The 27,816-nt window shown below is 42.4% G+C and overlaps 2 protein-coding genes and 1 non-coding gene across 3 annotated transcripts in view; 1 reads left to right on the forward strand and 2 right to left on the reverse strand.

The window, feature by feature from the left end:
• The first annotated feature begins 1,019 nt into the window (after nt 1-1,019).
• Nucleotides 1,020-27,793, forward strand: IST1 (IST1 factor associated with ESCRT-III). The gene is made up of 10 exons (XM_007526644.3): nt 1,020-1,157; nt 10,799-10,901; nt 12,405-12,585; nt 13,855-13,942; nt 18,330-18,413; nt 18,873-18,983; nt 20,168-20,365; nt 21,789-21,872; nt 24,713-24,761; nt 25,409-27,793. Exons 2-10 carry the CDS (start codon nt 10,814-10,816, stop codon nt 25,606-25,608), a joined length of 1,083 nt encoding a protein of 360 aa, XP_007526706.1. The 5' UTR covers nt 1,020-1,157; nt 10,799-10,813; the 3' UTR covers nt 25,609-27,793.
• On the reverse strand, nt 4,113-4,241 carry LOC132537358 (small nucleolar RNA SNORA16B/SNORA16A family). Its single transcript, XR_009548801.1, has one exon. It is a non-coding gene; the product is annotated as a small nucleolar RNA SNORA16B/SNORA16A family (small nucleolar RNA).
• PKD1L3 (polycystin 1 like 3, transient receptor potential channel interacting) overlaps nt 27,029-27,816 on the reverse strand; it is an 88,724-nt gene continuing 87,936 nt past the window's right edge. Inside the window, 2 exon segments of the mRNA XM_060172042.1 lie at nt 27,029-27,092; nt 27,293-27,366. Of these exon segments, the coding sequence (XP_060028025.1) occupies nt 27,029-27,092; nt 27,293-27,366 (138 nt within the window).

Genomic DNA, 27,816 nt, shown 5'->3' on the forward strand with positions numbered 1-27,816 from the left:
CATCCTAGTCACAAGATTGCCCCATCACAATTGAGCAAATGTTGGGTCTCAGAAGTTGGAGCATATACAGCAGGGCGCAGGTTAGTTCCCCCTAGAAGCCAAGAGCCGGGAAGCCCCTTCCAACGCTGAACTGAGAGAAAGATTACCAAATTAAAACAAATGACAAAAAGAACCAAATGCAAGTCTCCTCTGAACACAAAGCTAAAGTCCCAGAGAATGTGGTGGCGGCGAGAAAACACTGTACATGATAGAGACGTAAGAGATTCTTGTGAAAAGAGCAACTGCTGGTCAGCGAAATGTTATAGCTCACTTGGATAGCGTGCTGCCTAGCTGTGTGCGTGATCCGGGTTCGAACTTAAAACCACATTGAAGGAAGCTTTGGTGCTGAGGTCTCTTTCATTCTCTACCTTTCTTTCTGTCTTTAATAAACAAAGAAAAGAACAACCAGACTAGGTTTGAAGCGGGGCAGGATCTTAGGTGGAGAGATCCTGGGCCACTCAAGGGGAGATGAAGGGTCGAACAAACAGCTGTGAGTTATCAGAAAATCGTCAAAACCTGCGCAGCCACACTTCTCAGGAAAGAAACCGAGACTGGGAAAACTGTCGCTCCCCCTCCACTTCGACAACAGCCGCCCCTTAACCCCGCCTCGGTCCTCCCCAACCCGAGGTGTCAAACGCGGAACCCTAGCAAATCTCAAGGAGTGACTGCAGGGATTTGAAAGACAATATCGGAGCCGGTTTTTCCAAAGAGTGGAATAATTCAGAATACGAGTACTAGGCGCGCCTAGTGGGCGAACCAAGTCGTACCTCCAGCCTCCTGCCGCTCCAGGCCGGACCTGCAAAATCCAGGGCGCGCCCGGGCAAGTGAATCAGGGGGGCGTGACGTCTATAACGCGTCACACCTCGTGCCTCCGCCACGGGAAGTAGTCCCGGAACACGCCGGCTCCGTAGGATGCAAGAGCCGCGAGGTCCTCTGAGCGTTTGCTCCGGGAGCAGCCTCTCGCAGCCAATCCCTGCAAAGGAAGGCGGGGCTAGCTCAACCCCCGCGGATCCCTCCGCCTTCGCTTGCTGTGTTAAGGTCAGCGGAGCCGCCATTTTGGATGCTGGACTCGGAAACCTGAGTCAGTCTCTTTCGTTTTCACTGGTGGATTCTGTCTGGTGAGTGTCGGCCTTCTCACCCTCGTCTTTGTTTCCCCCTCCTCGCCCTGTCGTTCCCTGTTTAGACGTTGTCGGCCTGTGTCACGATCTGGGGGGGGGGTCGTTCAAACAGCTCTGAGGTGGTCTGCGAGGAGAAAGGGAAGGCGCTCGCTCTCGGGTGTGGGGATCTGGCCGGGGGGGGGGGGGCGTGGCGGGACCCGGAGCTGCCTGGGGACTGTGGCTCCTGGATGCTGGAGCCGCCGTACTGCCCCGGCTCCTCGCTGCCCCAGACGTCTCTTCCCTGGGGCGGAGACGCCGTCACCTCCGCACCGCCACCGTGGCTGTGACAGTTTGGACCGAGCTGGGCGGCGGCCCCGGGCCCCGAGAGACCTCAGGAAGGAGGGCCGAGGGTCCACAGTGGCCCCGGGCGGCCTCCTGGGCTGGTTCCCGAGGCGCCTGCATTTGCGCGCCTCGGGCTGTTGGAAGTTGACACTTGCTCCTGCCGAGGCAGGTGGAGGCCTCTGTCCCAGAAGGGAAGAGACACTGGAAGGAGCCTGCCCTCCGCACTCTGTGTTGTGGTTGTTTCTCTGGGTGGGTGTGTGTGGTGGTGGTGGTGGGGGGTGTTGCTGGAGGTGAGGGGCCTGTCACTCTACCGGCGCCAACTTTATTGTTGTGATATCTTTTTCTCTATCTCTGTTACTGCCTTTCTGTCTGGGGAAAAGAAAAAGTCAGCCTAGAGCAGTAAAGCCTCAGTGACTATAGAACACTTTAGTGATAAGGGTTTGGCACAGTGGATAGTGTTGGACTCTCAAACAGGAAGTCCCAAATTTAATCCCTGGCATTGCATGTGCCAGAGTGATGTTCTGGTGTTCTCTGTCTTATTCAATGAATATTTAAATAAACAGCAACAACAACAACGACAAAAAGATCTATTATGGAGTGAGCACGTGACCTGGGTTCAAAACTGGAGGAAGCTGCAGTGCTGCGGTATCTTCCTCTTCTGCCTTTTTTGGGGCCGTGGGGTTCTTCCCTGGGGCTTCACTACTTTCAGATAGAAAGAACAAGGGGTGGGGGGAGTCAGGCTGTAGTGCAGTTGTTAAGCACAGGTGGCGCAAAGCGCAAGGACCGGAGTAAGGATCCGGGTTTGAGCCCCTGCTCCCCACCTCTAGGGGAGTCGCTTCTCGGGCAGTGAAGCAGGTCTGCAGGTGTCTGTCTTTCTCTCCCCCTCTCTGTCTTCCCCTCCTCTCTCCATTTCTCTCTGTCCTATCCAACAACGACGACAACAATAATAATAACCACAACACTAAAACAGGGGCAACAAAATGGAATAAATAAATAAATATTAAAAAAAAAAAAAAGAACAGCGCAAAGCGCAAGGACCGGCATAAGGATCCCGGTTCGAGCCCCCCGCTCCCCACCTGCAGGGGAGTCGATTCCCAGGCGGTGAAGCAGGTCTGTAGGTGTCTATCTTTCTCTCCCCCTCTCTGTCTTCCCCTCCTCTCTCCATTTCTCTCTGTCCTATCCAACAACGACGACAACAATAATAATAACCACAACAATAGAACAGGGGCAACAAAATGGAATAAATAAATAAATATTAAAAAAAAAAAAAAAAGAACAGCGCAAAGCGCAAGGACCGGCATAAGGATCCCGGTTCGAGCCCCCCCCGCTCCCCCTGCAGGGGAGTCGATTCCCAGGCGGTGAAGCAGGTCTGTAGGTGTCTATCTTTCTCTCCCCCTCTCTGTCTTCCCCTCCTCTCTCCATTTCTCTCTGTCCTATCCAACAATAAAGGGCAACAAATAAACTAATTAAAAAAAAAGAACAAGGGGGCTGGGCATTGGTGCACCTGGTTAAGCAGTTGCCATGTTGCAGGACCTGGGTTTGAGACCCTGCTCCCCTATCTCTAGGGTTCTGTCTGCACTATGAATCCACTGCTCCTGGAAGCCATCTTTTTCTTTTCTTTTTTTTTTTAAATTTCATTATCTTTATTTGATAGAGACAGCCAGAAATCGAGAGGAAGGGGGACATACAGAGGGAAGGAGACAGACACCTGCAGCACTGCTTCACCGCTTGTGAAACTTTCCCCCTGCAGGTGGGGACCAGCGGCTTGAACCTGAGTCCTTGCACACTGTAACATGTGCATTCAACCAGATGTGCCACCACCTAGCCCCTGGAGGCCATCTTTTTCCATTGTTGTTGCTGCTGTTGTTGTTGGATAGGACATAGAAATTGAGAGGGGAGAGGAAGACAGAGATGGGGAGAGAAAGATAGACACCTACAGACCTGTTTAACCAACTGTGAAGGGACCCCCCCTGTAGGTGGGGAGCTGGAGGCTTGCGCTGGTCCTTGTGCTTCCTGCTATGTGCGTTTAACCAGTGTGCTGCTGCCCAGCCCCCAGATCGTGTCATTTTTTTAAAGTAGTGTGTGCAAATATTTATTTATTTTTTTACCAGAGTACTGCTCAGCTCTGGCTATGGTGGTCCTGGGGATGGAACATGAAGCTTAGATGCCTCAAGCATGAAAGTCTTTTTGAATAACCACTATGCTATCTTTCTAGTCCCCAAATTATTTTTCATTTCCCCCACTCTTATGTCTTTGACTTCTAAATGTCCAGAGTCTTCTAGCCCAGTTGACTTAATTTAAGCTCTCATTCATTTAAAATAATCAGAATTAAGTTCTAATTATATATAGTTTGCTCTAATTAAAAAGAAAACTAGAAACAATGTAATGAAATTCAAATGCAGAAAGTCTTACATGAATATATTTTTTAAAATATTGATTTGAAATCTTTTCAATTATCTTCATTTATGGATAGAAACAGCCAGAAACCGAGAGGGAAGGGGGTGACAGAGAAGGAGAGAGACAGAGACCCCCCCTAGGTTTTCTTTTTTTTTAATTGTTGCTATTTTTAGCTTTTTTTTCTTTGAAACATGTCAATTGTAATAGTGACTTTTTTTTTTTAATCTAAAACACAACTTGGGAATTTTCTTGAATTATTGCAGATCATTTAAATAGAATGGAGACCATCAAGGGAAAATGTCACTTTGTGTTCCTTTTTGACCACAGCAACTGGTGGAAGCAGCTGCTACTTGAAAGAACCACTGCTTTTGGCTACTTTAAATGGAATTTTCAGGATTACTGTTTCTAGGCAGCTTCTTTGAAACTTGTTAGTGGGGGTTGGGCAGAGGTGCACTTGGTTAAGCGCACATAGCACGGAGCTCAAGGACCCTCACAAGGATCCCAGTTTGAACACCTGACTCCCCACCTACAGAGGGGTCGCTTCACAAGTGGTGAATCAGGTCTTCAGGTATCTATCTCTCCTTCCTCCTCAATTTCTCTCTGTCATATGCAATAAAGTGGAAAATGGCTTCCAGGAGCAGTGGATTCATAGTGCCACCACCGAGCCCCAGCAATAACCCTGGAGGCAAAAAAAAAAAAAATTGTTGTTAGTTGTTTCTCAATACAAATGTCATCAAGTGTACTTATACAGAGCTAGCGTGTGTGTGTGTGTGTGTGTGTGTGTGTGTGTGTGTTTCTGTTACCAGGGTTGTCCCTGAGGTTTGGTGCCTATACTATAAATCCTGGTGGCTATTTTTCCCTTTTTTTTTTTTTCCTATTTTTATTTGATAAGACAGAGAAATTGGGGGGGGGGGAGATAGGGAGAGAGATACCTGCAGACCTGCTTTATTATTTGCAAAGCCTCTCCTCCTGTAGGTGGGCAGTGTGGGAAGGGGGCTTTGAACCTGGGTCCTTTCATGTGGTACTATATGTGTTCAACTGGGTGTGTCACTATCTGGCCCCCATATTTTATTTTTTACCTAGATTGTGTATATGACTAACCATCATATATACTGTTCATATTTTGTTCAGTGGGATATTTTATTCACTTTTATGATATTTCTAGAATTAATGTTCTTTTTTTTTTTTTTTTTTGCCTCTAGGGTTATCACTGGGGCTTGGTGCCAGCACTACAAATCCACTGCTCCTGGTGACCTTTTTTTTTTTAAATTGGATAGAACAAAGAGAAATTGAGAGGAGAGGGGAAGATAGAGGGGGGAAAGATAGATACACCTGTAGACCTGCTTTACCACTTGTGAAGTGACCCCTCTGGGGGCTCAGACAATTAATATTCCTTATGCTGAGAGTCTGATGCTTTAGCCACTGCACCACTTCCCGAATCCCAAATTAATACTCCTGATCACGTAAGATGTTAAGGTTTTAGTAGTTAGCTTTGGAAACACAAAGTTCAAATCCTGAAATTATAATTAAATTGCTCTTTTATGGTAGACTAATTAAGTCTATGATTTATTTCATATTGGTAGTTAGTACTATATTAAGTTATCACCTTTGTGATTTTTTAAATTTTCCATTTATATATATTTTATAATTTCTTTATTGGGGAATTAATGTTTTACATTCAACAGTAAATACAATAGTTTGTACATGCATAACATTTCCCAGTTTTCCATATAACAATACAACTCCCACTAGGTCCTCTGACATCCTTTTGAACCTTTATTCTCCCCACCCACCCACCCCAGAGTCTTTTACTTTGGTGCACTACGCCAATTCCAGTTCAGGTTCTACTTGTGTTTTATTTTCTGATCTTGTTTTTCAACTTCTGCCTGAGAGTGAGATCATCCCATACTCATCCTTCTGTTTCTGACTTATTTCACTTAACATGAATTTTTAAAAAAATATTTATTTATTGATTGATTCCCTTTTGTTGCCCTAGTTGTCTTCTTCTTATAGTTATTATTGTTGTCGTTGTTGTTGGATAGGACAGAGAGAAATGGAGAGAGGAGGGGAAGACAGAGAGGGAGAGAGAAAGATAGACACCTGCAGACCTGCTTCACCACCTATTAAGGGACTCCTCTGCAGGTGGGGAGCCGGGGCTCGAACTAGGATCCTTAAGCCAGTCCTTGCGCTTTGCGCCACGTGTGCTTAACCCACTGCGCTACCGCCGGACTCCACTAACATGAATTTTTCAAGGTCTATCCAAGATTGGCTGAAAACAGTGAAGTCACCATTTTTTATAACTGAGTAGTATTCATATATGTGTGTGTGTGTGTGTGTGTGTGTGTGTGTGTGTATATCACAACTTGCTCAGCCACTCATCTGTTGTTGGACACCTGGGTTGCTTCCAGGTTTTGGCTATTACAAATTGCGCTGCCAAGAACATACGTGTACACAGATCTTTTGGGATGGGTATGTTGGGTTCCTTAGGATATATCCCCAGGAGAGGCATTGTAGGATCATAGGGTAGGTCCATTTCTAGCCTTCTGAGAGTTCTCCAGACTGTTCTTCACAGAGGTTGGACCAATTGACATTCCCACCAGCATTGTAGGAGGGTTCCTTTGACCCCACACCCTCTCCAGCATTTGCTGCTGTTACCTTTTCTGATGTATGACATTCTCACAGGAGTGAAGTGGTATCTCATTGTTGACTTTATTTGCATAAAGTCTCTAATCAGAGACTTGGAGCATTTTTTCATGTGCTTCTTGGCCTTTTGGATCTCTTCTGTGGTGAATATTCTGACCATGCCCTCCCCCCGTTTTTATATGGGGTTATTTGTTGTCTTGTTGTTGAGATATGTAAGTTCTTTATATATATTGGTTATTAGCCTCTTGTCTGATGTATGGCATGTAAAGATCTTCTCCCATTTTGTGAGGGTCTCTTGGTTTGGGTAGTAGTTTCATATATATACATATATAATTTTTTTTTTGTATGCCTGCTGGAGCTTGTTACACTTGAGTGAGTCTTCTGGTCCTGGTGGAGTCTTCCTCCCCTTCCACATAGAGATAGAGAGACAAGAGACACCACAGCAGTGCTCCACTATTCATGAAGTTTCCGTGGTGTAGGGCTTCAAGGTAATGCTGGGGGCTTGAACCTGGGTCCCTGCATGGCAAAGTGTGTGCTTTACTTTCTTCTAATTAATAAATTTTAAAATATTTTATGAACTCTTATCAACTCCCCACAATCTAGATTTATGATAATGTGTTTGCTTTGTCGTGTACAATTCAGGTTTGAATCCAGCCCACACTGCTCGGAAGGAAGCTTCAGTGCTGTTGTCCTTCTGTCTGTAAAAGTTGAATTATCCTCCAGTCTCTAAAACAAGTTTTTTTTTGTTGTTTTGTTTTTGCCACTAATGTTATCCATGGGGATCAGAGCCTGCATGACTTTACTGCTCCCAGCAGCTTTTTTTCCCCCTTCTTTCTTTCTTTTCCTGTTTCAGAGGGTGAGAGAGACAGAGGTGGGGAGCATTGTTGTGAAGCTTACCCCATATAGGTGCTCCCATGTGGTGTCTTGGGAGCTCAGCTCTGTCCTTGTGAGTAGAAACATGCAATTGATTGGGTGAGCCACCTGCCAGTCCAAAAACTAAATTTTAAAGACTAACAGATGCTAGATGGTTCAACGGTTCAGTAGTACTTAGGGTACCTGATTACAATTTTGAAAATATGCCTGAAGGAAAAATCCTGTTTTAACATTTTTTCCTAAGCTTTACTTAGTTATTAATGAGGAAGAGGTGTGTGTGTGTGTGTGTGTGTGTGTGTGTGTGTGTGTGTGTGTGTGTGTGTTGAGGGGGTAGGTGGCAGAAACCAGAGCATCACTCAGTGGAGTTGATAGAGTTCATAAAATATTTATACTTTTTAAAAAAATCTTTATTGATATAGACAGCCAGAAATCAAGAGGGAAAGGGGTGATAGAAAGGGAGAGAAACAGAGAGACACCTGTTTCACCACTTGCAAAGCTTTCCCCCTGCAGGTAGGGATTGGGAGCTTGAACCCCAGTCCTTGCGCATTGTAACCTATGTGCTCAACCAGGTATGTTCACCACCTGGACCCCTACCCCCCTCCACCCTCCCGGTTATCACTGGGGCTCAGTGCCTGCACTATGAATTCACTGCTTCTGGAGGCCATTTTCCCCATTTTGTGGTCCTTGTTATTGTTATTGCTGTTGCATAGGACAGAAAGAAATCGAGAGAGGAGGGGAAGATGGGGAGAGAAAGACACCTGCAGACCTGCTTCACCCCTTGTGAAGTGACCCCTCCCCCCCCCCCCCCCGCAGATGGGGAGCTGAGGGCTCAAGCCGGGATCCTGACGCCAGTCCTTCACTCAGGTGGTGAAGCAGTGCTGCAGGTGTCTTTACTTCTTTGTCTTTCCCTTCCCTCTTGATTTCTGTCTCTAAACTTAAAAAAAGTAGAATTCAAGTTGGGGTAGAATTACTGGGCCGAGTGTTTGTTTTTAAACCTCTTGAAAATTAAGGCACAGCTAGTTTTGTACCAGCTTAAACCACTGTGCTATTGCCCAGTCTATTGCTTGGCCCCCTCACTTTTTTTTTTAATTACTGATTTAATATTGACTTATAAAATTGTAAGATACTAGGGATATAATTCCATACAGTTCCCACCATCAGAGTTCTGTCCTATCCCTTCCATTGGAAACTGCATTAGTTCTCTCAAGGTCAAATTTTTACTTTTAAAAAAACATGCTCCCAGAGGGATAGAGAATGGGAAAGCTATCAGGGGAGGGGGTGGGATATAGAGATTGGGTGGTGGGAATTGTGTGGAGTTGTACCCCTCCTACCTTATGGTTTTGTTAATTAATCCTTTCTTAAATAAAAAATAAAAAAAAAGACAGTAAAAGAACCCAAGTATCACTCTGGCACATGGGATGTCGGGCTGAACTTGGGACCTCATGCTTGAGAGTGCAAGGTTTTATCCAGTGCACCACTTCCCAGGCCCATGCCCAGACTTCTATATATTTATCAACATTTTGAAAGCAAAAAAAAAAATAATAATAATCAAAATAACTGTATGGATAATGAATTAATACTACTTATTAGACAGATTATAATAGTAATTTTATGTAGTTATTAAGAATATTTTTAAAGCTTTTACTGACTATATTAATGATATATTAATTAAAATACAGAACATGTAGCCAGGGAGGTGTTATAGTGTAGAGAATAGTATTTACAAGTTCCCAAGCTTTATCCCTGGTACCAAACATGCCATTCCTTGACACTATATTTTATATTTGAGTCTATACAAGCAGCTGAAGAGATTAAATCCTGTTCTGTAAGATTCTTTGGGGGAGGGGCTTCACCTCTGAACTGACATTTTCAGATATAGAGAGGGAAAGAAACTGAAGCACTGGGACTAGACTCAGTCTCACATATGGCACACTACTTCTTTGTGGTGCTTACCACAGTTGTGTTTTCAGTTACTATGTAAGTTGTGTTTTCAGTTGCTATGTAATACGTTTCTCTGTCTGGACTACAAACTCTACGTATTTCTTTATTAAAATACCTCCATTGCGGGAGTCGGGCTGTAGCGCAGCGGGTTAAGCGCAGGTGGCGCAAAGCACAAGGACCGGCATAAGGATCCCGGTTCGAACCCCGGCTCCCCACCTGCAGGGGAGTCGCTTCACAAGCGGTGAAGCAGGTCTGCAGGTGTCTATCTTTCTCTCCTCCTCTCTGTCTTCCCCTCCTCTCTCCATTTCTCTCTGTCCTATCCAACAATGACAACAACAATAATAACTACAACAATAAAACAACAAGGGCAACAAAAGGGAATACATAAAATAAATATAAAAAAAAATACCTCCATTGCCTGTTTCGCTATAGAAGGTACTCAAAACATTTTTGAAAGCAGTTAAAAGGTATTAAATTTTTTGGTGCAGAAAATGTTGTAGTTAAGATAATTTAACTTGGGTGTTGAATTCAGATTCACTTGTTTTATTTTTAACTCTGCCTCTAAATTGCTGGCTAATCTTGGATAAATACCTGGTTGAGTCAACCATTATACTGTTTTTCTGTCATTCTGCCTCCCATACATCTCAGGTTATGGATGCCTTGAGACAACGACACATCTGTAAGGATGTATCAAGTATCAGAATCTAATCTCTAGTGTCTGACATCTTACTATCAAAGTGAGATTTTGAACTTATAAGAGACATGCTATGGCATAAGCTGTAATTAATGCTATACTTCAGCTGTGCTAAACTAGTGACTCTTTGAAAGCTGCTTATTCTCACTGGTACTTGGGATTTTACACATAAAACACTCTCTACTCCCTCTGCCTTGTATAGTCATGTCCTCTTTTTTCTTTCTCCTTGCCAAGACTTTCTGGGGTTTTGTGACTGCACAATTTCACCTCTCCACTCCCCACCCCCTCCAGACAGAGGGAGAGAAAAAGCATCACTTCTTCACTGCTCATGAAGCTTTCCCTTTTGTGCAGTGTCCCTATGTGCTGGCTGAGGGCTCAGACATGGGTCCATGCACATAGTGAAGTATGATCTGGGCTGGGGAGGGAGCATAATGGTTATTCAGAAAGTCTTTCAGGACAGACCACTGGTAATGGATTTGCATAGAATTTCATCTAGGAGAGTTTGGACACCACACTGCTTGCAGGGACACTTCTACTTCCATGTAGTCCATCTGCTTCAGCTACTCTTTGCAGGAAAGGTATTGCACTTTTATCTTGACCATGGTTGTATTGTACTTTATTACTTTCTCCCCAATTAATTCTCTATACAACAGCCAAAATTATCTTTTGAAAAGGTGAATAAGATTGTATTATTTGCCTGTTTTAGAAAGCGACTTTGGTTTATATTATCTATTCTGAACTTACAAATCATTACTATTTTCTCTTTTTCCAGGAAGAACAACACAGCATGCTGGGCTCTGGATTTAAAGCTGAGCGTTTACGAGTCAATTTGAGATTAGTCATAAATCGTCTTAAATTATTGGAGAAAAAAAAAAGTGAGTAATGCATGATTTCCTTTCCCACCAGGAATTTTGTGCCTAAAAAATTTTAAAAATATTTATTTATTCCCTTTTGTTGCCCTTATTGTTTTATTATTGTTGTTATTGATGTTGTCATTGTTGGATAGGACAGAGAGAAATGGAGAGAGGAGGGGAAGACAGGGGGAGAGAAAGATAAGACACCTACAGACCTACTTCACTGCTTGTGACTCCCCTGCAGATGGGGAGCCAGGGGCTCGAACCAGTATCCTTATGTTGGTCTTTGCACTTTGCACCACCTGCGCTTAACCCACTGCACTACCCTCCGACTTTTTTTTTTTTAAGATTATTTATTTGTTAAAAAGATAGGAGGAGAGAGAGAAAGAACCAGACATCAATCTGGTACATATGCTGACGGGGATTGAACTCAGGACCTCATGCTTGAGAGTCTAGTGCCTTAGCCACTGCACCACCTCCCAGACCACGGGATTCTTTATTCTTTAAACTTTGTTTACATTAAGATGCTCTTTTTGACTAGTTAAGCTGAATAATTTTGTTCTGTATGCAGCATCAGGGAGGGGGCTTAGGACCCCTTGCATACATACCTCTAAAGTGACCTCTTTAGCCCACTTAAAACAATAATTTCTTTAGGATAGAGACAGAGAAATTGGGGAGGTGGTGGGGACACACACCTGCAACACTATTTCATGTCCCTTGTAGGCAGGGATGGAGGGCTTGAACCTGGGTCTTTGACTAGACAGAAATTGAGAGGGAAAGGAGAGATGGGGAGCTAGAAAGACATTTGCAGCACTGCTTCACCACTTAAGAAGCTTCTCCCTGCAGGTGGGGACTGGAGGCTGGAACTTGGACCTGTGTAGATAACATGTATACTCAACCAGATATGTCATTACCTGGCCCACAAAGAAAGGTTTTATTATTTGTACTTACTACATGCGAGAGAGGGAGAGAGAGAGAGAGAGAGATAGTTAGTTTCATGTGAAGGAGAGAGACAAGTAAAAACACCTCTCTGGAATATATGGTACTAGGGATTGAATTGGGAAATTTAGGCAGGAAAGTCCAATAATCTACCAGTTGAGCCACTTCCTCATCTGTTTTTTTCTCCCCTTGTTAACTGGAGAGAAAGGAAGACAGGAAAGACCACATAGAACTGTTTCACTATCCTTGGAGTTCCCATATGGTACCAGTGCTCAAACACAGCAAGATGTACACCCTACCTAGTGAGCTGTCTTCTATCCCTAGACTGAATCATTTTGTTGCTAAGAAAAGTGGCTCTTCATTGGATAGGACACATGAGGTCTGAGGTACAAATTTGCTACACCAAAATATTCTCTCACATAGTAGCTAAGTGTAGACTAGGTGAGATATTACTAGATTTGCTAAGAAAGACTAAGCTAGGATAGAATGGGGACCACTACTTCTCTCTCTTGTGGTGGAGGTCTGCCTGTAGGTCAGGACCTGGTGTACTACTGTTACATGACTATATTGGAATTTGCACCTTAGCGGAATTGGCCCAGAAAGCCAGAAAAGAGATTGCTGATTATTTGGCTGCTGGAAAAGATGAACGAGCTCGGATCCGAGTGGAACACATTATCCGGGAAGACTACCTTGTGGAGGCCATGGAGATCCTGGAGCTATATTGTGACCTGCTGCTGGCTCGGTTTGGCCTCATCCAGTCTATGAAGTAAGATATTTTGTCTGTTTACTTTTTACTTTTTTTTTTATATTTATTTTATTTATTTTTTTCCCTTTTGTTGCCCTTGTTGTTTTATTGTTGTTGTTGTTGTTGTTGGATAGGACAGAGAGAAATGGAGAGAGGGAGGGGAAGACAGAGAGGAGGAGAGAAAGAAAGACACCTGCAGACCTGCTTCACCGCCTGTGAAGCGACTCCCCTGCAGGTGGGGAGCCGGGGTTCGAACCGGGATCCTTATGCCAGTCTTTGTGCTTTGCGCCACCTGCGCTTAGCCCGCTGTACTACAGCCCGACTCCCATTTTGTCTGTTTAAAAGATCTTCATTGAGGGGTTAGAGAGGCAGCATAATATTTATGCAAACGACTTTCATGCCTGAGCCTCTGTGGTCTCAGGTTCTATCCCCAGCACCACCATAAGCCAGAGTTGAGCAGTGCTCTGGTCTTTCTCTCTGTATCTCTTTTTCTCAAAATAAATAAGCCCTCTCCCCACCTGCAGACCTGCTTCACTGCTTGTGAAGTGACCCTCCCCCCCGCCCCCGCCCTCAGGTGGGGAGCCAGGGGCTCAAGCTGTATCCTTATGGAGGTCCTTGTGCTTTTTGTACTTTGTGTGCTTAACTAGGTGTGCCACCTCCTGGCCCCTCACCTCTAAGTTTCCTGAGTCCTTTACCTTCACCCCTCTCCTTTTTATCTTTTTAGTCTTTTTATTTCGTTTATTATTGGATAGAGACAGAGAAATTGAGAGGGGTGGGGAACATAGAGAGTAGGAGAGAAAGATAGACACCTGCAGACCTGCTTCACCACTCCTCTCTTATGAGAGAGATACTATACCACTTTGTGAAAGCTTCCACTTTCCATGATGCTCCCATGTGGTGATCAGGGGCTTAAACCTGGGTCTTCAAGAATAGTAAAGTGTTTACTCTACTAAAAGAGCAATTTCCTAGCCCCTGAAGTCAAGTGAAATTTGTGAAATAGCTTTTAGGGCTTTCAGGTACATGCTGCAGGGCCAGACAGTGGCATACATGTGCAAGGACCCAGGCTCAAGCCCCCCAGTCCCTATATGCAGGGGAAAAGTTGCCCAAGTGATGCTGCACTGCTGCAGCTGTCTGTTTCTCTCTTCCTCTCTATTCCCCTTTCCTCTAAATTTCTCTCTGTCCTATCAAATAATGTTTGAAAAGTCTTTTTAAAAAATCAATTACATGCTACAAACATACTAGAGTTTTCTTGGTTTGCTTTGAAGATTATAAAATTTTTGTCTCCTTTAGGGAACTAGATTCTGGTCTGGCTGAATCTGTGTCAACATTAATCTGGGCTGCTCCTCGACTACAATCAGAAGTGGCTGAGTTGAAAATAGTGAGTACAGATAATTTCTGTGATGTCTATATAGTTTTTTATATTTTCAAAACACTTGTCATTTCTGCTTATTTTACTGTGTATTTTTACCCATCTCATGTTTCCTTTGAAATAGACTTTGCTTTTTTATTTTTTACTTTTTTGCCTCCAGGGTTATCACTTGGGCTGGGAGCCTACCTACACTATGAATCCACTGCTCCTGGAGGCCATTTTTTCAATTTTCTTGTTCTTTTCTTTTCTTTTCTTTTTTGATAGGACAGAGAGAAATTGAGAGGGGAGGGAAAGATCAAGTGGGAGAAAGAAGACACCTGCAGACCTGCTTCACTTATTGTGAAGTGACCCCTCTGCAGGCAGGGATCCTGGGGCTGGAACTGGGATCCTTATGCATGCCGGTTCTTGTACTTTGCACTATGTGTACTTACCTCACTGCGCTACCGCCTGGCCCCCTGAAATAGACTTTGTAAATTTGTTTCTTCCTCTTTTTCAGGTCTCTGCTGATAGAATATAGTAGTGTCTTACAAACTTTTAATACCTTTCTTTTTTGAAGGAGCAAGTCTTCTTGGTTACCATATTCATCTTAAACTATTTTTATTGCATTGTTACTGAAGTATATACTTAGAGAAGTTCTGACACTGTTGTCAGTGAGTAAAAAGAAAACATTTTTATCAGGTTACAGATGTTTTTCTTCATCTGGTTCTTCTAGCGTTTGCCCTTCTTCCGTAGCCAGTCAACAGCGTCAGGTTGAGCCTGATGTAAAGTTTCGAGACCTCCTTTGAATCTGGAGAGGTGGCAGTCGTTGACTATGTGGGTCATAGTCTGTCTGTAGCCGCAGGGGCAGTTCGGGTCATCTCTGGCTCCCCATCTAGTTATTCCACAAATATTTGTTCAGGTGTTTTGAGTTAATGATACTAGCCTTATTTACGTGGCTTTGAATATAGCAGAAGAAACACTGAATAATTACATTATAACATGGACTACAAAGATAAAAATCCAATTAAGTTGTTTTCACATGTTTTATACATATTTGCCTTTTGTTTTATTTTCAAGGAGATTATCAAGTGACTTTTGGGACAGTCCAATATGGCAAAGCCCTTTCTTGAAACTTGAGACCCTTAGGACATAGTTTTTTTTCTTTAAGTTTTTTTTTTTTCTCCAAAAAGATAACATCCTGTTTTCTACCTAGAGGGCATACAACTCACTGCCAGGATTTCTGAGAATCTAGGAGAAAAGGTAGTCAAAGATTGCATTGTTTGAAATGTAAGAAGTCTGACTATTAATTATTTTGTTCTAAGTAACAGCTAGCAGTGGTTGGAGTCCTGAGTTCTTTTGGCTTAACCTCCCCAGAAAGTAAACCACCTCTATTTTAACTGAATAGGCAGGGTATTATTTACTGTGTTTTATGGATAGAAGAATGAGAGTAGAGATAAGTTATCTTATTTCTTGTGATATACCAGGGCTTCATGCCTATGTAATTCTGTTGCTTCTGGTGAACTCTTAGAGGAAGAAAGACACCTCAGAACATGTACATGGTGTTCCCATGTGCAGTAAAGTGTATCCTTTACCAAGAGAGCTATCTTCCAGCCCCAGAGACAACTACTTTTTGTATTTTTTTTAAATATTTATTTTATTTATTCCCTTTTGTTGCCCTTGTTGTTTTATTGTTGTAGTTATTATTGTTGTTGTTGTTGTTGGATAGGACAGAGAGAAATGGAGAGAGGAGGGGAAGACAGAGAGGAGGAGAGAAAGATAGACACCTGCAGACCTGCTTCACCACCTGTGAAGCGACTCCCCTGCAGGTGGGGAGCCGGGGTTCGAACCGGGATCCTTATGCCGGTCCTTGCGCTTTGCGCCACCTGCGCTTAACCCGCTGCGCTACAGCCCGACTCCCTGTATTTTTTTTTTTAAATGATAAACTTCATGCATTATTTATTGGACAGGGGAAAGAGTACCTGTAGCACTGCTTCACTGCTTATGAAGCTTTCCCCCCTACAGGTAGGGAGACTAAACCCAGGTCCTTGTGCATAGTAACACGTATACTGAACCAGGTGTACCACCACTTGGTTAAATAATTTTTGAAACATTTATTTGATAGAGATAGAAATCGAGAGGGATGGGGAGTAAGAGAGAAAGGGAGACACAGCATTGCTTCATAGTGCATGAAACTTCCCCTGAAGGTGTGCACCGGGAGCTTGAACCGTGGTTCTTGTTCATTGTATTGTTGTGCTTAATTAGGTGTGTCAACATTTGGCCCTGCTTTTTGTATTTTTAACCTAGCTTCTACTATACCTCTTTATATTAAAATTAATTCCCAATGAAAGAATTATGCTTTATTATTACTATTATTTTTATTGTCACTAGGGTTATTACTGGGGCTCTATGCCTACACAATGAATACAGTGCTCCTGGAAGCCACCCCCCTCTCCTTTTTTTCTTTTGTGAAGACAAAGAAATTGAGAGGGGAGATAAACACCTGCAGCACTGCTTTGAAACTTTCATTTTTATAATCCACAAAGGATTACTAAGGGGAGATGACTTCCCCAGTAAAGTGTCCAGTTTACTATGTGTGAGGAACCAGGTTTGAGCTTCTGGATCCACATAGGAGCACCTATGTAGGGGAAGTGTCATGAGTGGTAGAGCAGTGCTGTGGTGCCTTTCATTCCCTCACTATCTAAAAAAAAAAAAAAAAAAAGTCTGGTGGAAGTACAACCATCATGGAGACATGAGCTCCAGTGATAATCCTATTGACAGAACATACCCACAGAGGTCTGGAAGATAGCTCGTCCAGTGGAGTACTCACTTTACCATGTGTGAAGACCTGGGTTCAAGCCCCCAGAGCCACATGGGGGTTTCATCAACAGTAGAGTCATAGCCGTGAGTGTTTCTCCTTGTCTTTGTGTCTCTAGCTGAAAGGGGAAAACAGTCCATTGGGAATATTATAATGCCCATATGCCAAAAAGGAAGGTACATACACACAAAATATCTCATGGTAGGAAAACACCAAAAGTTAGTTTAAAAAATAGTCAAAATAATAATAATAAATAAATAAATCCTGTATACCTTACAACAAAATTATAAACAGAAAGTCTGTTTGTTGAGAATGAGAGCTCCTTTACCGAGTTCCCACGATTGGGACCACTCTAGTCCCATGCCATTCTCATCTGCTTGCACTACTATTCTAATTCCATAACCTACTTTGGCATTTAGTCTGTTCACTATACTATATGAACAACAGATGTCCTGTTCGTTACCCTTTGTTTTAAAGCCCTATATCAGCTTTAGGAGAGACAAAATTCCTACTATTGCTAATGTGGCACAACATTATCTGGCCCTTACATCTCTTCATGTCCTCCCTCAGGCTCTGCACTAGAGGCCTTTGAACTTACTTTGACTTGATGATTGACCATGGTTTTTTTTTTTTTTTTTTTTTTTTTTTGGTTCCTTGAAAATTTTTTATCTATTATTTATTTTTGGATAGAAACAGAAATTGGGAGAAAGAAAAAGTTCTGCAGTTAAGTTTCCCACCCTACAGGTGGGTACCAGTGTCCTGTCCTATTTTAAAATTTAATTTATTTTAATATGAGAGAGACTGGAGCACTGTTCAGCTCTGGTTTACGGTGACATGGGGGATTGAATCAGACTTCAGAGCCTCAGGCATGAAAGTCTTTTGTGTAAGCATTAATGTTATTCCCCTACCCCAGCATAGTTGGTAGCACTTACACAGTAGTTTTGTACCCTTGTGTGTTTTTTGTTTTGCCACCGGGCTTATTGCTGGGGCTCTGTGTCTACACAGCTGTAGTGTTCCCGGAAGCTTTCTTTTTTGGTGGGGGTTGAGAGACAGAAAGGCACATCTACTGCACTGTTCTACTGCTCATGAAGCTTACTCCCTACAGGTGGGGACTAGGAACATGAACTCAGGTCCTCATGCATAGTATTATGTTCACTTTACTGGGTGAGCCATGTCCTGGCCCCTGTTTGTGTGACTGTTTGAATAGTGACAACTCTAAAGGCAGTAAGACACTAAGAGCAGTGACTTCTGTTTTTGTTCATTTAGTGTGTACATCATAATAAAATTTTGGTACTTAGTTGGTAGTGGATGGATAAATGGATATGGACCCTTTATGGTTTTTTAAAAAAATTTCTTTATTGGGGAATTAATGTTTTACATCCAACAGTAAATACAATAGTTTGTACATGCATAACATTTCCCAGTTTTCCATATAACAGTATAACCCCCACTAGGTCCTCTGTCATCCTTTGACCCTTTAAGGTTTTATGAACACTAGGTTTTTGGAAATTCTATAATAACATGGTTACTATTAATACAAGAAACTTAAAATAGTCTGTAGACTGGTCTCCACTTTTATTTCTTTTTTTTTTTTCTTTGCAGGTTGCTGATCAGCTCTGTGCCAAGTATAGCAAGGAATATGGCAAATTATGTAGAACCAACCAGATTGGAACCGTGAATGATAGGGTAATGAGCATATTTGTTAAACATGGTTGGGGTAGGGTATTTTATTGCCTGTAGTTCTAGTGAGAGCACATTTATTTCAGGGTGAGAGGAAGACTGACTGGTAGTACATTCCATTCCTTAATCTTCCAGACACCTCTGATCATGTGGCTCACTGTTATTCTTCACTATGACTCCCATCTGTATGCCCCTTGTACTTGTGGAGATAGAAGGGAGAAGGGGAGAGGACTGAATTAATTCAGATGTGACTTTGCCAATACCTGTGCCATAAAGCATATGTAGCCAGAGAATCAGAGACATGCCTCTTATAAAATGCTTTGTGAATGAAAAAAATTTTTAACTGATCTGAAGCTGTTTTCCCCTTTTTATTCCTATAAAATGAGAAGAACAAAGCTTAAAAGATGCATTAATCGTAGATTGACTGGTGTACATGAATCTTAACCCTTGACCTTTTACTCACAGCTAATGCACAAACTGAGTGTGGAAGCCCCACCTAAGATCCTGGTGGAAAGATATCTTATTGAAATTGCAAAAAACTACAATGTTCCCTATGAGCCTGATTCTGTAGTCATGGTAAGTTTAGAGCACACAATGCAAAGGAAAATGAGTCTCTAGATATAACTATGAAAATGTATATTCTTTATAGTAACTCACATTAGTATGTGGGAGTTCATTTTAAACCTTTGTACAAGTTACTACCCTCTTGGCTAACTATATATGCCTGCATATCTCATGGTATTTAAGGACTGGATTAGGTTATGTCTAAAAACGTTTTGAAAAGGTACAAACCTCAAAACAGATTGCCATTATTGTTGCTTTTGATAAACTTCAAGGAATTGAGAAAATCCTGAAGGTAACAAATATCCCAGGATACAGAACAGATCCTGAAACCTTTATTGGATGCCTGTCATGTGCCAGACAGTACCTAGAAAGTTAATAGAGATGTGTAAAGAAAAGGCCCCTGTCCTAAGAAGGTTATACTATAAGGAGGGCAAATATGCAATTAGTAAACATACAGTTGTTTGTTAGTGGGATATGCTGGTGTACTGTCGCAGATACACACTTCAGGACAGAAGTATTTATTGCCTCAACCCTTGAGAATATTGGTATTCAGTAGCTCACACATAGCTGAATATCCCTCTAGCAATCGCCCTCAGAAAAGAGTGAAATCTCCCAAAATCTTTCCCTTGGGACACCCTGCATTTAGTGCAGGGTTTTTAAAGACAGTCTTTTTGCCCCAGAACTTGCTGGTGAATTTGCTGAGGCATCTTTGGTGACTGTACTACAGCCCAACTTTTCTCTTGCTCTTTTGATTTGTGCTTCTTTGATTTCCCCACACATCTTCATCTCAAACTATGCCAGGGAGTCAGGCGGTAGCACAACGGGCTAAGCGTGCGTGGCGCGAAGCACAAGGACCAGAAGAAGGATCCTGGTTCGAGTCCCGGCTCCCTACATACAGGGGAGTCGCTTCACAGGTGGTTAAACAAGTCTGCAGGTGTCTGTCTTTCTCTCCCCCTCTCTGTCTTCCCCTTCTCTCTCCATTTCTCTCTGTCCTATCCAACAACAATGACATCAGTAACAACAACAATAATAATTACAACAATAAAACAATAAGGGCCACAAAAGGGAATAAATAAATATTAAAATAAAAGAAAGAAAGAAAAGAAACTATGCCAGTGAACTTTTCTATGCTAACATCTATCTCATTGTCTGCTTGTTAGGGGACCTGACCTGTGATAATGGTTTCCTTTCCTTAGGCAGAAGCTCCTCCTGGAGTAGAGACAGATCTTATTGATGTTGGCTTCACAGATGATGTGAAGAAAGGGGGCCCTGGAAGAGGAGGGGGTGGATTTGCAGCACCAATTACTGGACCTGATGGAACAGTTCCAATGCCTATGCCCATGCCCATGCCATCTCCAAATACTCCTTTCTCCTACCCACTTCCAAAGGGACCAGTAAGTATAAATAAATGTATATGGGGAGTCAGATGGTGGTCCTCCTGGGTTTAGGCCCCTGATCCCCACCTGCAGGGGGCAGGCTTCACGAGTAGTGAAGAGGCAGCAGGTGTCTCTCTGTCCCCTTCTGTTTCTACAAAATAAACAAAAACCATTGGGAGCAGTGGATTCGAAGTGCAGGCACAGAGCTCCAGCAACAACCCTTGTGGCAGTAGATGAGGCTAGGTGCTGCTGGTCCACTTACTAGAGCACACACATTACCATATGTGAGGACTAAGGTTCATGCCCCCAACTTCCCACCTGCAGTAGAGAAGCACTGTTATAGGTGTCTACCCTCTCCCCTCCCACCACCCATTTCTATCAAAACAAAGGGAGAAAGAAAAAGCTTCTAGGTGCAGTGGATCAAGCACCAAGCCCTCACAATAACTCTGGAGCATAAATAAATGTAGATGTAAGCTGTAGAAAATGCAACAGATAAGACAACATGGTGTGGTAGGTGCTAGGAGATGGCTCATCCAGTAAGCACACATTTCATAAACCTGTGTTTGAGTCCTCAGCAACCACATGGGAGCATTACATGGTGCATAGGGGAAGCTTTATGAGTGGTGGAGCAATACTGTGGTGACTCTTTCAGCTTCTGTCTGGGGGGGGGGGATTTGGTGCCAGCAAGATAGCTCACTTGGCTAGCATACTTGAATTATCATAGGCATGACTCGAGTTCTGTTGGGTTTTCAGAAAAGTCATGGTTTTTTTTTAATTTTTTTTTTTTTTTGGAAAAGTCATGTTTTTCTGTCAAAAATGTGCGGTGGCTTTACAGACAGCCCAATAACCTGTCTCCACCACACTGAAGGAAGTGCTGTGGTGCTTTGCTCTCTACCTGAAAAAGTCAGTGAAGCCTCAGTGCACAACAAAAACAACCTGCCTCAAGCAGTGATATCTACAGGTACAGTTGTGAAACCCTGAAGGCATGAGGGAAAAGTGGCATTGCTCTGTGAACATACTAAGGAACTGTAGGTTGTCAAGATGATTTAGCAGTAAAAGCATTCATATTTAATTTACTGAACATAATGCAGAAGAATAATTGGGATTCAGGGGGCCAGGTGGTAATGTACCTGGTTAAGCACTTGATACCAAGTGCAAGGATGCAAGTTCAAGTCCCCAGTCCCCACCTACAGGGGGATGCTTCACAAGTGATGAGGCAGTGCTGCAGGTGTCTCTAACCTATCCAAAAAGAATTTTTTTTAAGAAAAAAAAATCATTGAGATTCACAAGCTTTTGGTTCAGTCTGTTTAGAATATCTCCTTGTAGACACTGGAGCATTTGCTTCAGTAATTTGGAGAAATTAAACACACACTTTCCCAAATACAAACCTCAAAAACTGTAAATTGGGGCTAGTGTCTCTGATGTTTCCTTTCTTTTGCAGTCAGATTTCAATGGATTGCCAATGGGGACTTTTCCCAATATTCATCCTCCTCAGATACCAGCAACTCCCCCATCGTATGAATCTGTAAGTTCCTGAACCTCTTTTATAAGCAGCAGGAGAGTGAATACCATGGAGAGCAAAATTATGGCTACAGGGAAGGCAAAGTTTTGATCAACTCTTAGCACAAATACAAATCTTGCTTTGGACTCTTAACATTGCTTACACATTACTCTGGACCTGGGGAGTGGTGGTGGCGGTAGCATTATTGGTGGCAGTGCATTATCTGCAGTTAAAGCTAGGAATCAGGAGGGAGTTACTAGATAAAACTTTTTTTTAATATTTATTTATTCCCTTTTGTTGCCCTTGTTGTTTTATTGTTGTAGTTACTTTGTTGTCGTCGTTGTTGAATAGGACAGAGAGAAATAGAGGAGGGGGAAGACAGAGGGGGAGAGAAAGACAGACACCTGCAGACCTGCTTCACTGCCTGTGAAGCGACTCCCCTGCAGGTGGGGAGCTGGGGACTCGAACTGGGATCCTTATGCCGGTCCTTGCTCTTTGCTCCATGTGCGCTTAACCCGCTGCACTACAGCCCGACTCCCTAGATAAAATTTTCTAAGTTCTGAGGGAGTCGGGCGGTAGCACAGGGGGTTAAACACACGTAGAGCAAGGACCGGCGTAAAGATCCTGGTTCGGGCCCCCGGCTCCCCACCTGTAGGGGAGTCGCTTCACAGGCAGTGAAGCAAGTCTGCAGGTGTCTATCTTTCTCTCCTCCTCTCTGTCTTCCCCTCCTCTCTCCATTTCTCTCTGTTCTATCTAACAGCGACATCAATAACAAGAAAGGCTTACTAAATAAATAAAGAATATTTTTAAAAACTTTCTAAGTTCTGCAGAAGTTTGAAATAGTTCACCTGGTAGATTGCATGTCTTTCCATTTTAAAGACTTTTTTTTTTTTTTCTGAGCCTAACATCTGATATGCAGGGTTTTTTTTGTTTTGTTTTTGTTTATTTGCCTCCAGGGTTATTGCTGGGGCTTTGAATCCACTGCTCCTGGAGGCTATTTCCCCCCTTTTGTTGCCCTTATTAATTATCATTGTTGTTGTTATTGCACAGGACAGAGAAAAATTGAGAGAGAAGAGGAAGATTGGGGGGGGGCGGCATGGAGGAGAGAAAGATAGACACCTACAGACCTGCTTCACCACTTGTGAAGCAACGTCCCTGCAGGTGGAGAGCCGGGAGCTTGAACCAGGATCCTTACGCCAGTCCTTGTGCTTTGCACCACGTGTGCTACTTGCCACCTGACTCCCTTAAAGATTTGAGTTAGAGCCCGTGCACTATTTTAAATTTATTTTCCCAGGCCACTGCTCATCTCTGGCTTATGGTGGTGCAGGGGATGGAACCTGAGACCTTGAGAGTCTCAGACATGAGAATCTCTTTGCATAACCATTATGTTATTTCCTGCACCTGCACTAATATTCTTTTCTTCTTTTTTTTTAAGATAGAGAAAAAGTGATAGAGACCATAGCATCAGAGCTTATTTAATGCAGTGAGGGCTGAACTTGAACCTGGGTCATATACATTGCAAAGCAGCACACTATTCCAAGTGAGCTATTTTTGCCAGTCCTGCATGGATTTTCTATAGGTGGAGCAGTTATCTCTCCTTCTCAAAAAGTGGGAGTGGTGGAATTGTGAATGCTTAAAATTCTCAAGGACCCAGGTTCAAGGCCCTATCTGCAGGTGGGAAAAATTCACAAGTAGTGAAGTAGTACTATGGGGGTCTTTCTCCCTATAGCCTCCTTCCCTCTTGATTGCTGTCTCTAGCCAATAAATAAATTTTAAGAATTGTGCATGAATGAGACCTAGTCACCACAAAAAAAATGTTCTAGTAAGGTATTAGCCAGTCATATATGTTTAGACTAAGCAGAAATTACATTGAGCTAGTGCTGTATTATAATTAAAGTAGTAATTTTATAAATTCTGTCATACAAAGGTATAGTAGCTAGATTATTTATTTGATACAGACAGAAATTGAGAAGGGAGCAGGAAATAGAAAGGGAGAGAGGGACACCTACGGCACTGCTTCATCATTCATGAAGCTTTCCCCCTGCAAGTGGGGACCAGGAGCTTAAGCCTGCGTCCTTGTGTACTGTAATGTGTGTGCTTAACCAGGTGTGCCACCACCTGGCCTCTGCCAGATTGTTTTAAATAAAAGTATGCAGTTAATAAATTTTAGTCCTTAACATTAATCCCATGTTTAGCTTTGTAGTTAAAACTTACAGCTAAGTACCCAGCATGGTAATAATACCTTGAACTGTGGTGATGAGGATAGGCTTGATTTAGAATTAAATGAATTATTTTCTACCAACTTCATTTCCTCAGCTAGTATATGCTTTTTGAGACCTCTTCTGCTTGACACATTTATTGAGAAAACAAACTGGTATGGTGTTTACTTTGGAAATTATTCATGAAGGTTGTTGTCTCTGTTCTTGATCATGCTTAGATTTCTTCTTTAGGTGGTCTGAGTTTTTCTTACATTTTCCTTTCGGCATGCATTGAAGCATTGCTCACAACTGTTTCTCTGAATGAGGTAGAAAATCTTCATTAATATTTGAGGACTTGGTTCTTGGAGAAGAGTTCAGTGGTTTAGTATTTCCTCTTTGCATGGAAGGTGAAGGTATTCAGATTAAAGAGGTATTAATGGTGTGGTAAATACTCTTTTTCTTTGCTTGGAAGTTCAGTATGGTATCTTGTCTGGTTGAAAGAAGGCCAGGAAATTGCCCACAGGTGGAGGGAGTTTCTTTGGTTTAGGTTTTATTGCTTTTGGTAAGCAACTAAGCTTTTGGGAAATGCAGTGGCTTAAATCGGCATCATTACTTTTTCTAGTGATACCATTGCTTTGTCCTCTGGTAATAATTTCTGTATTTCAGGTTGACGATGCTAATGCTGATAAAAATGTCTCTTCTGCACAGATTATTGGTAAGTGAGCCAGGAGATTCAGTGCTGTGCCTACTGGTGGTTTGCTCATTAATGTCTCTCCCTCAGAGTTGTCTTCTAAGAGAAGCTTTTCTCAGGATGTCTTACCTCCCAAGATTCTTGTTTTCATTAGTGGTATATGTTTTTTATGCATTCTTAGGTTTTTAAGTTTTATTTTTTTAGTCCCCTTATATTCCTTCTGCTTCAATTTCCATTGTGCCTGAAAATACCAAACCACTTTAAATGGAAACAGTAAAGAGGAAGAAATAGGTATGAAATACTACTGCTATCCTAGAAACCCAAAAAGGATCAGTATCCATTTAAATTTGTGGAGTTTTATAGAAGTGTATATTTTGATTATATATATATGTGTGTGTGTGTGTGTGTGTGTATATGTGTGTATATATATATATATATATATCCCTCATTCAATGTTGGTTGAGATTCTCAATATTGACAAAATTGTTATCTGAGGACCTGTTGTATACTTGTGTATAGTATGTAACTACTAATTCAGTAAAGGTTTAGAACATTCCCATTACCCTAGACAGTTCTCTTGTATTTCTAGTCAACTCCACCTTACTGGACATTTATTTTGGATATGAGCCACTTCTCTGGCATTTGTAACACTGTGCCATTGCCCTAATTAGGTCCTGGACCCAAGCCAGAAGCCTCTGCAAAGCTCCCTTCTAGACCTATGGACACCTACGACAACTTTGTTTTACCAGAGTTGCCATCTGTTCCAGACACACTACCAACTGCATCTGCTGGTGCCAAAACCTCAACATCTGAGGACATTGACTTTGATGATCTTTCCCGGAGATTTGAAGAGTTGAAAAAGAAAACATAGACCTCTTAAACCAGGCAGTATCTAAGTTTTGAGAATTGAGACTGAACAGTTTCTCCTTATAACAAAGGATCTCCATGAACTTGTTTCCCTCTCTTAACCATCACTGAGTATACTTTTCCTCTGGGTTCTCTTCCTGTTCTACCAGTTTTGCTGCTTTCCAGTTTTTCTATTGCTCTCAAGAGACCAATGACTGGATGCTTTATGAAGCTAGAGCAGCTAGCTCCTGGCAGCCATGCTTGTCTGTTTCCTATCAGTGTGATCCTAGGTTTTCTCTTCACCAGTCCCACCATCCTTCCATAGGGGAGTGAGAAGGCGAAAGCATTGTGGGGAGAAGCTGGACAATGGAGGAGGGCACTACATGCAGTGTCTCAACCCTGTAATGAGGTTCTAAAACTTAGAACTCCCTTTGTACAGAGGGAGTGTGATGAGTGAGAATCAAGGCTAAGCTGTATATTTTTTCTCTCTAATAGAACAGGAAAAATGACTCAGGAGGCCGTTGTAACAGTTATCAGAAGCTCGGTCCTCCCATTGGCATATACACTACAGCTTTCTACAGGGCACTGTTTCACCTGGATCCAGTTGCAAAGTTGAAGGCCTCTCTTAGTTCCACTGGATTCTCAGGGAGCCCTCTGTGGCCTTTTGCTTTGAGTGCTCTTTCTTACCAGAGGGCAGCACTGTATAAATTCCCATTTTTCCTATAGCATGTTTTGTTGGATTACATTTCTGGCAAAGGAAGGACAGGCCATATATTGGGCAGAAGTTACCATTCAACACTAATGTGGACTTCCAGTTGCCTTAATAGAAGTACTCAAGTCTCTTGGGTAGTGAGCTGGAAAGCCTACAGGATGAGAAGGATTCCTGTTTTCATTTGAAAACTAAACAATTAAGAGAATCTTTACAAGTGATCTCAAAAATTTGGTCCCCATGTGGCTATAGTAGTTTGATGCTTTCCTGGATAGATGGAACTTTTACTGTTCTAATTTATGTACTCCTTTGCCCCCTACCTAAGCCATCCTTATCTACAGTGGTGGCTTTGGGACTGAAAGATAGTCCTTTGACTTCTGGTAGTGTATCAGTACATTCTTGTTTCAAGCAACTTTTAATGTTTTTTGACTGGTTTGTATCATAGCTTAGTAGCTAACAATAAAGGTAAAGATTCTGTGCCCTGATTTCTACACTGGTTTGCCCAAGGACACATTTAGATTTTAAGCTAGCAACCCATAGTGAGCACTATCCAGACCTTGTTTTTGGTTCTTGAATAGTGCCGACAACAGCAATAAGAGGCCTGCTTGCATTTCTATTTAAGCATCATAGTGTCTTAACCAAGCAGGCAGACCTCATCATGTTTGTATTTTTTTTTCAATGCAGTAAGCTCACATCTCACAGCCATGCTGGAACATGGGTGGTGAATATTCTGCTGTTACTTGCTGCTAGGCAGCAGAGTTGATTTATCCGTCACTCTTGCAGTTATAATCCTTTGCTTACTGTGCCAAGATTCATTAACAAGAATTTAGAGGATTTAACCTCACAAAATTGAGTATTATAAACATAATTTTTTAAATTATGCCTTGCAAAGGTAGGTAATAATATGCCACAAACCAATAACCCAAGCTAACAGAATTACGTAGTTTCCCTTTTCAAATTGCAGTGCCAATGCCTGTTATTATCATGGATGTTAGCTTACATGTTCTGATGCAGCTGGATTCCCAACAAACTTGAGAATTTCTGTAGCAGTATGTTTATCAGTGTAGCTTCTTTCTTAGTCTATTTAAAAAGAAAAACAAGAAGATTGAAACTGTTGCTAATGTTAGAGGAAAAAAGTACTCTTAAACTTTTTAAAATCTTGGTAAAGATACTATTTCCTTTAATGATTTACTGTATCTTCTAGTTGGGAAGCAGCTATTGTTGGACAATGGATATAGAACATGAAGTGCAGGACTATGGAGACTAATAAAGGGGACATGCTGATACTACACACTGTCAGCAGTTGACCTTTCTCAGTGATTTAAAATGTAATGATGATTCAGGGGCTAAGTGGTAATGCACACGTGGAGACAGGTTCAAGCTCCCACTCCTTACCTGCAGGGGGGGATGCTTCATGAGCAGCAAAGCAGGTCTGTAGGTATCTTATCTCTCTCCCTATCCTATCCAATAAAGTAGAAAGAAGGAAGGGGGAAAAAAAAAACCACTGGGAGTGGTGGATTCATA

Source organism: Erinaceus europaeus, chromosome 2 (assembly GCF_950295315.1).
Source record: "Erinaceus europaeus chromosome 2, mEriEur2.1, whole genome shotgun sequence".
Classification (NCBI taxonomy): domain Eukaryota; kingdom Metazoa; phylum Chordata; class Mammalia; order Eulipotyphla; family Erinaceidae; genus Erinaceus; species Erinaceus europaeus.

What these genes read in the sequence shown, in the direction of transcription:
- IST1 (XM_007526644.3), top strand. Translation starts at nt 10,814, where the DNA reads ATGCTGGGCTCTGGATTTAAAGCTGAGCGTTTACGAGTCAATTTGAGA. An exon ending in GGCCTCATCCAGTCTATGAA is followed by an intron (nt 12,586 to 13,854) that starts GTAAGATATTTT and finishes TGTCTCCTTTAG; the next exon opens with GGAACTAGATTCTGGTCTGG. An exon ending in AAGTGGCTGAGTTGAAAATA is followed by an intron (nt 13,943 to 18,329) that starts GTGAGTACAGAT and finishes TTTTCTTTGCAG; the next exon opens with GTTGCTGATCAGCTCTGTGC.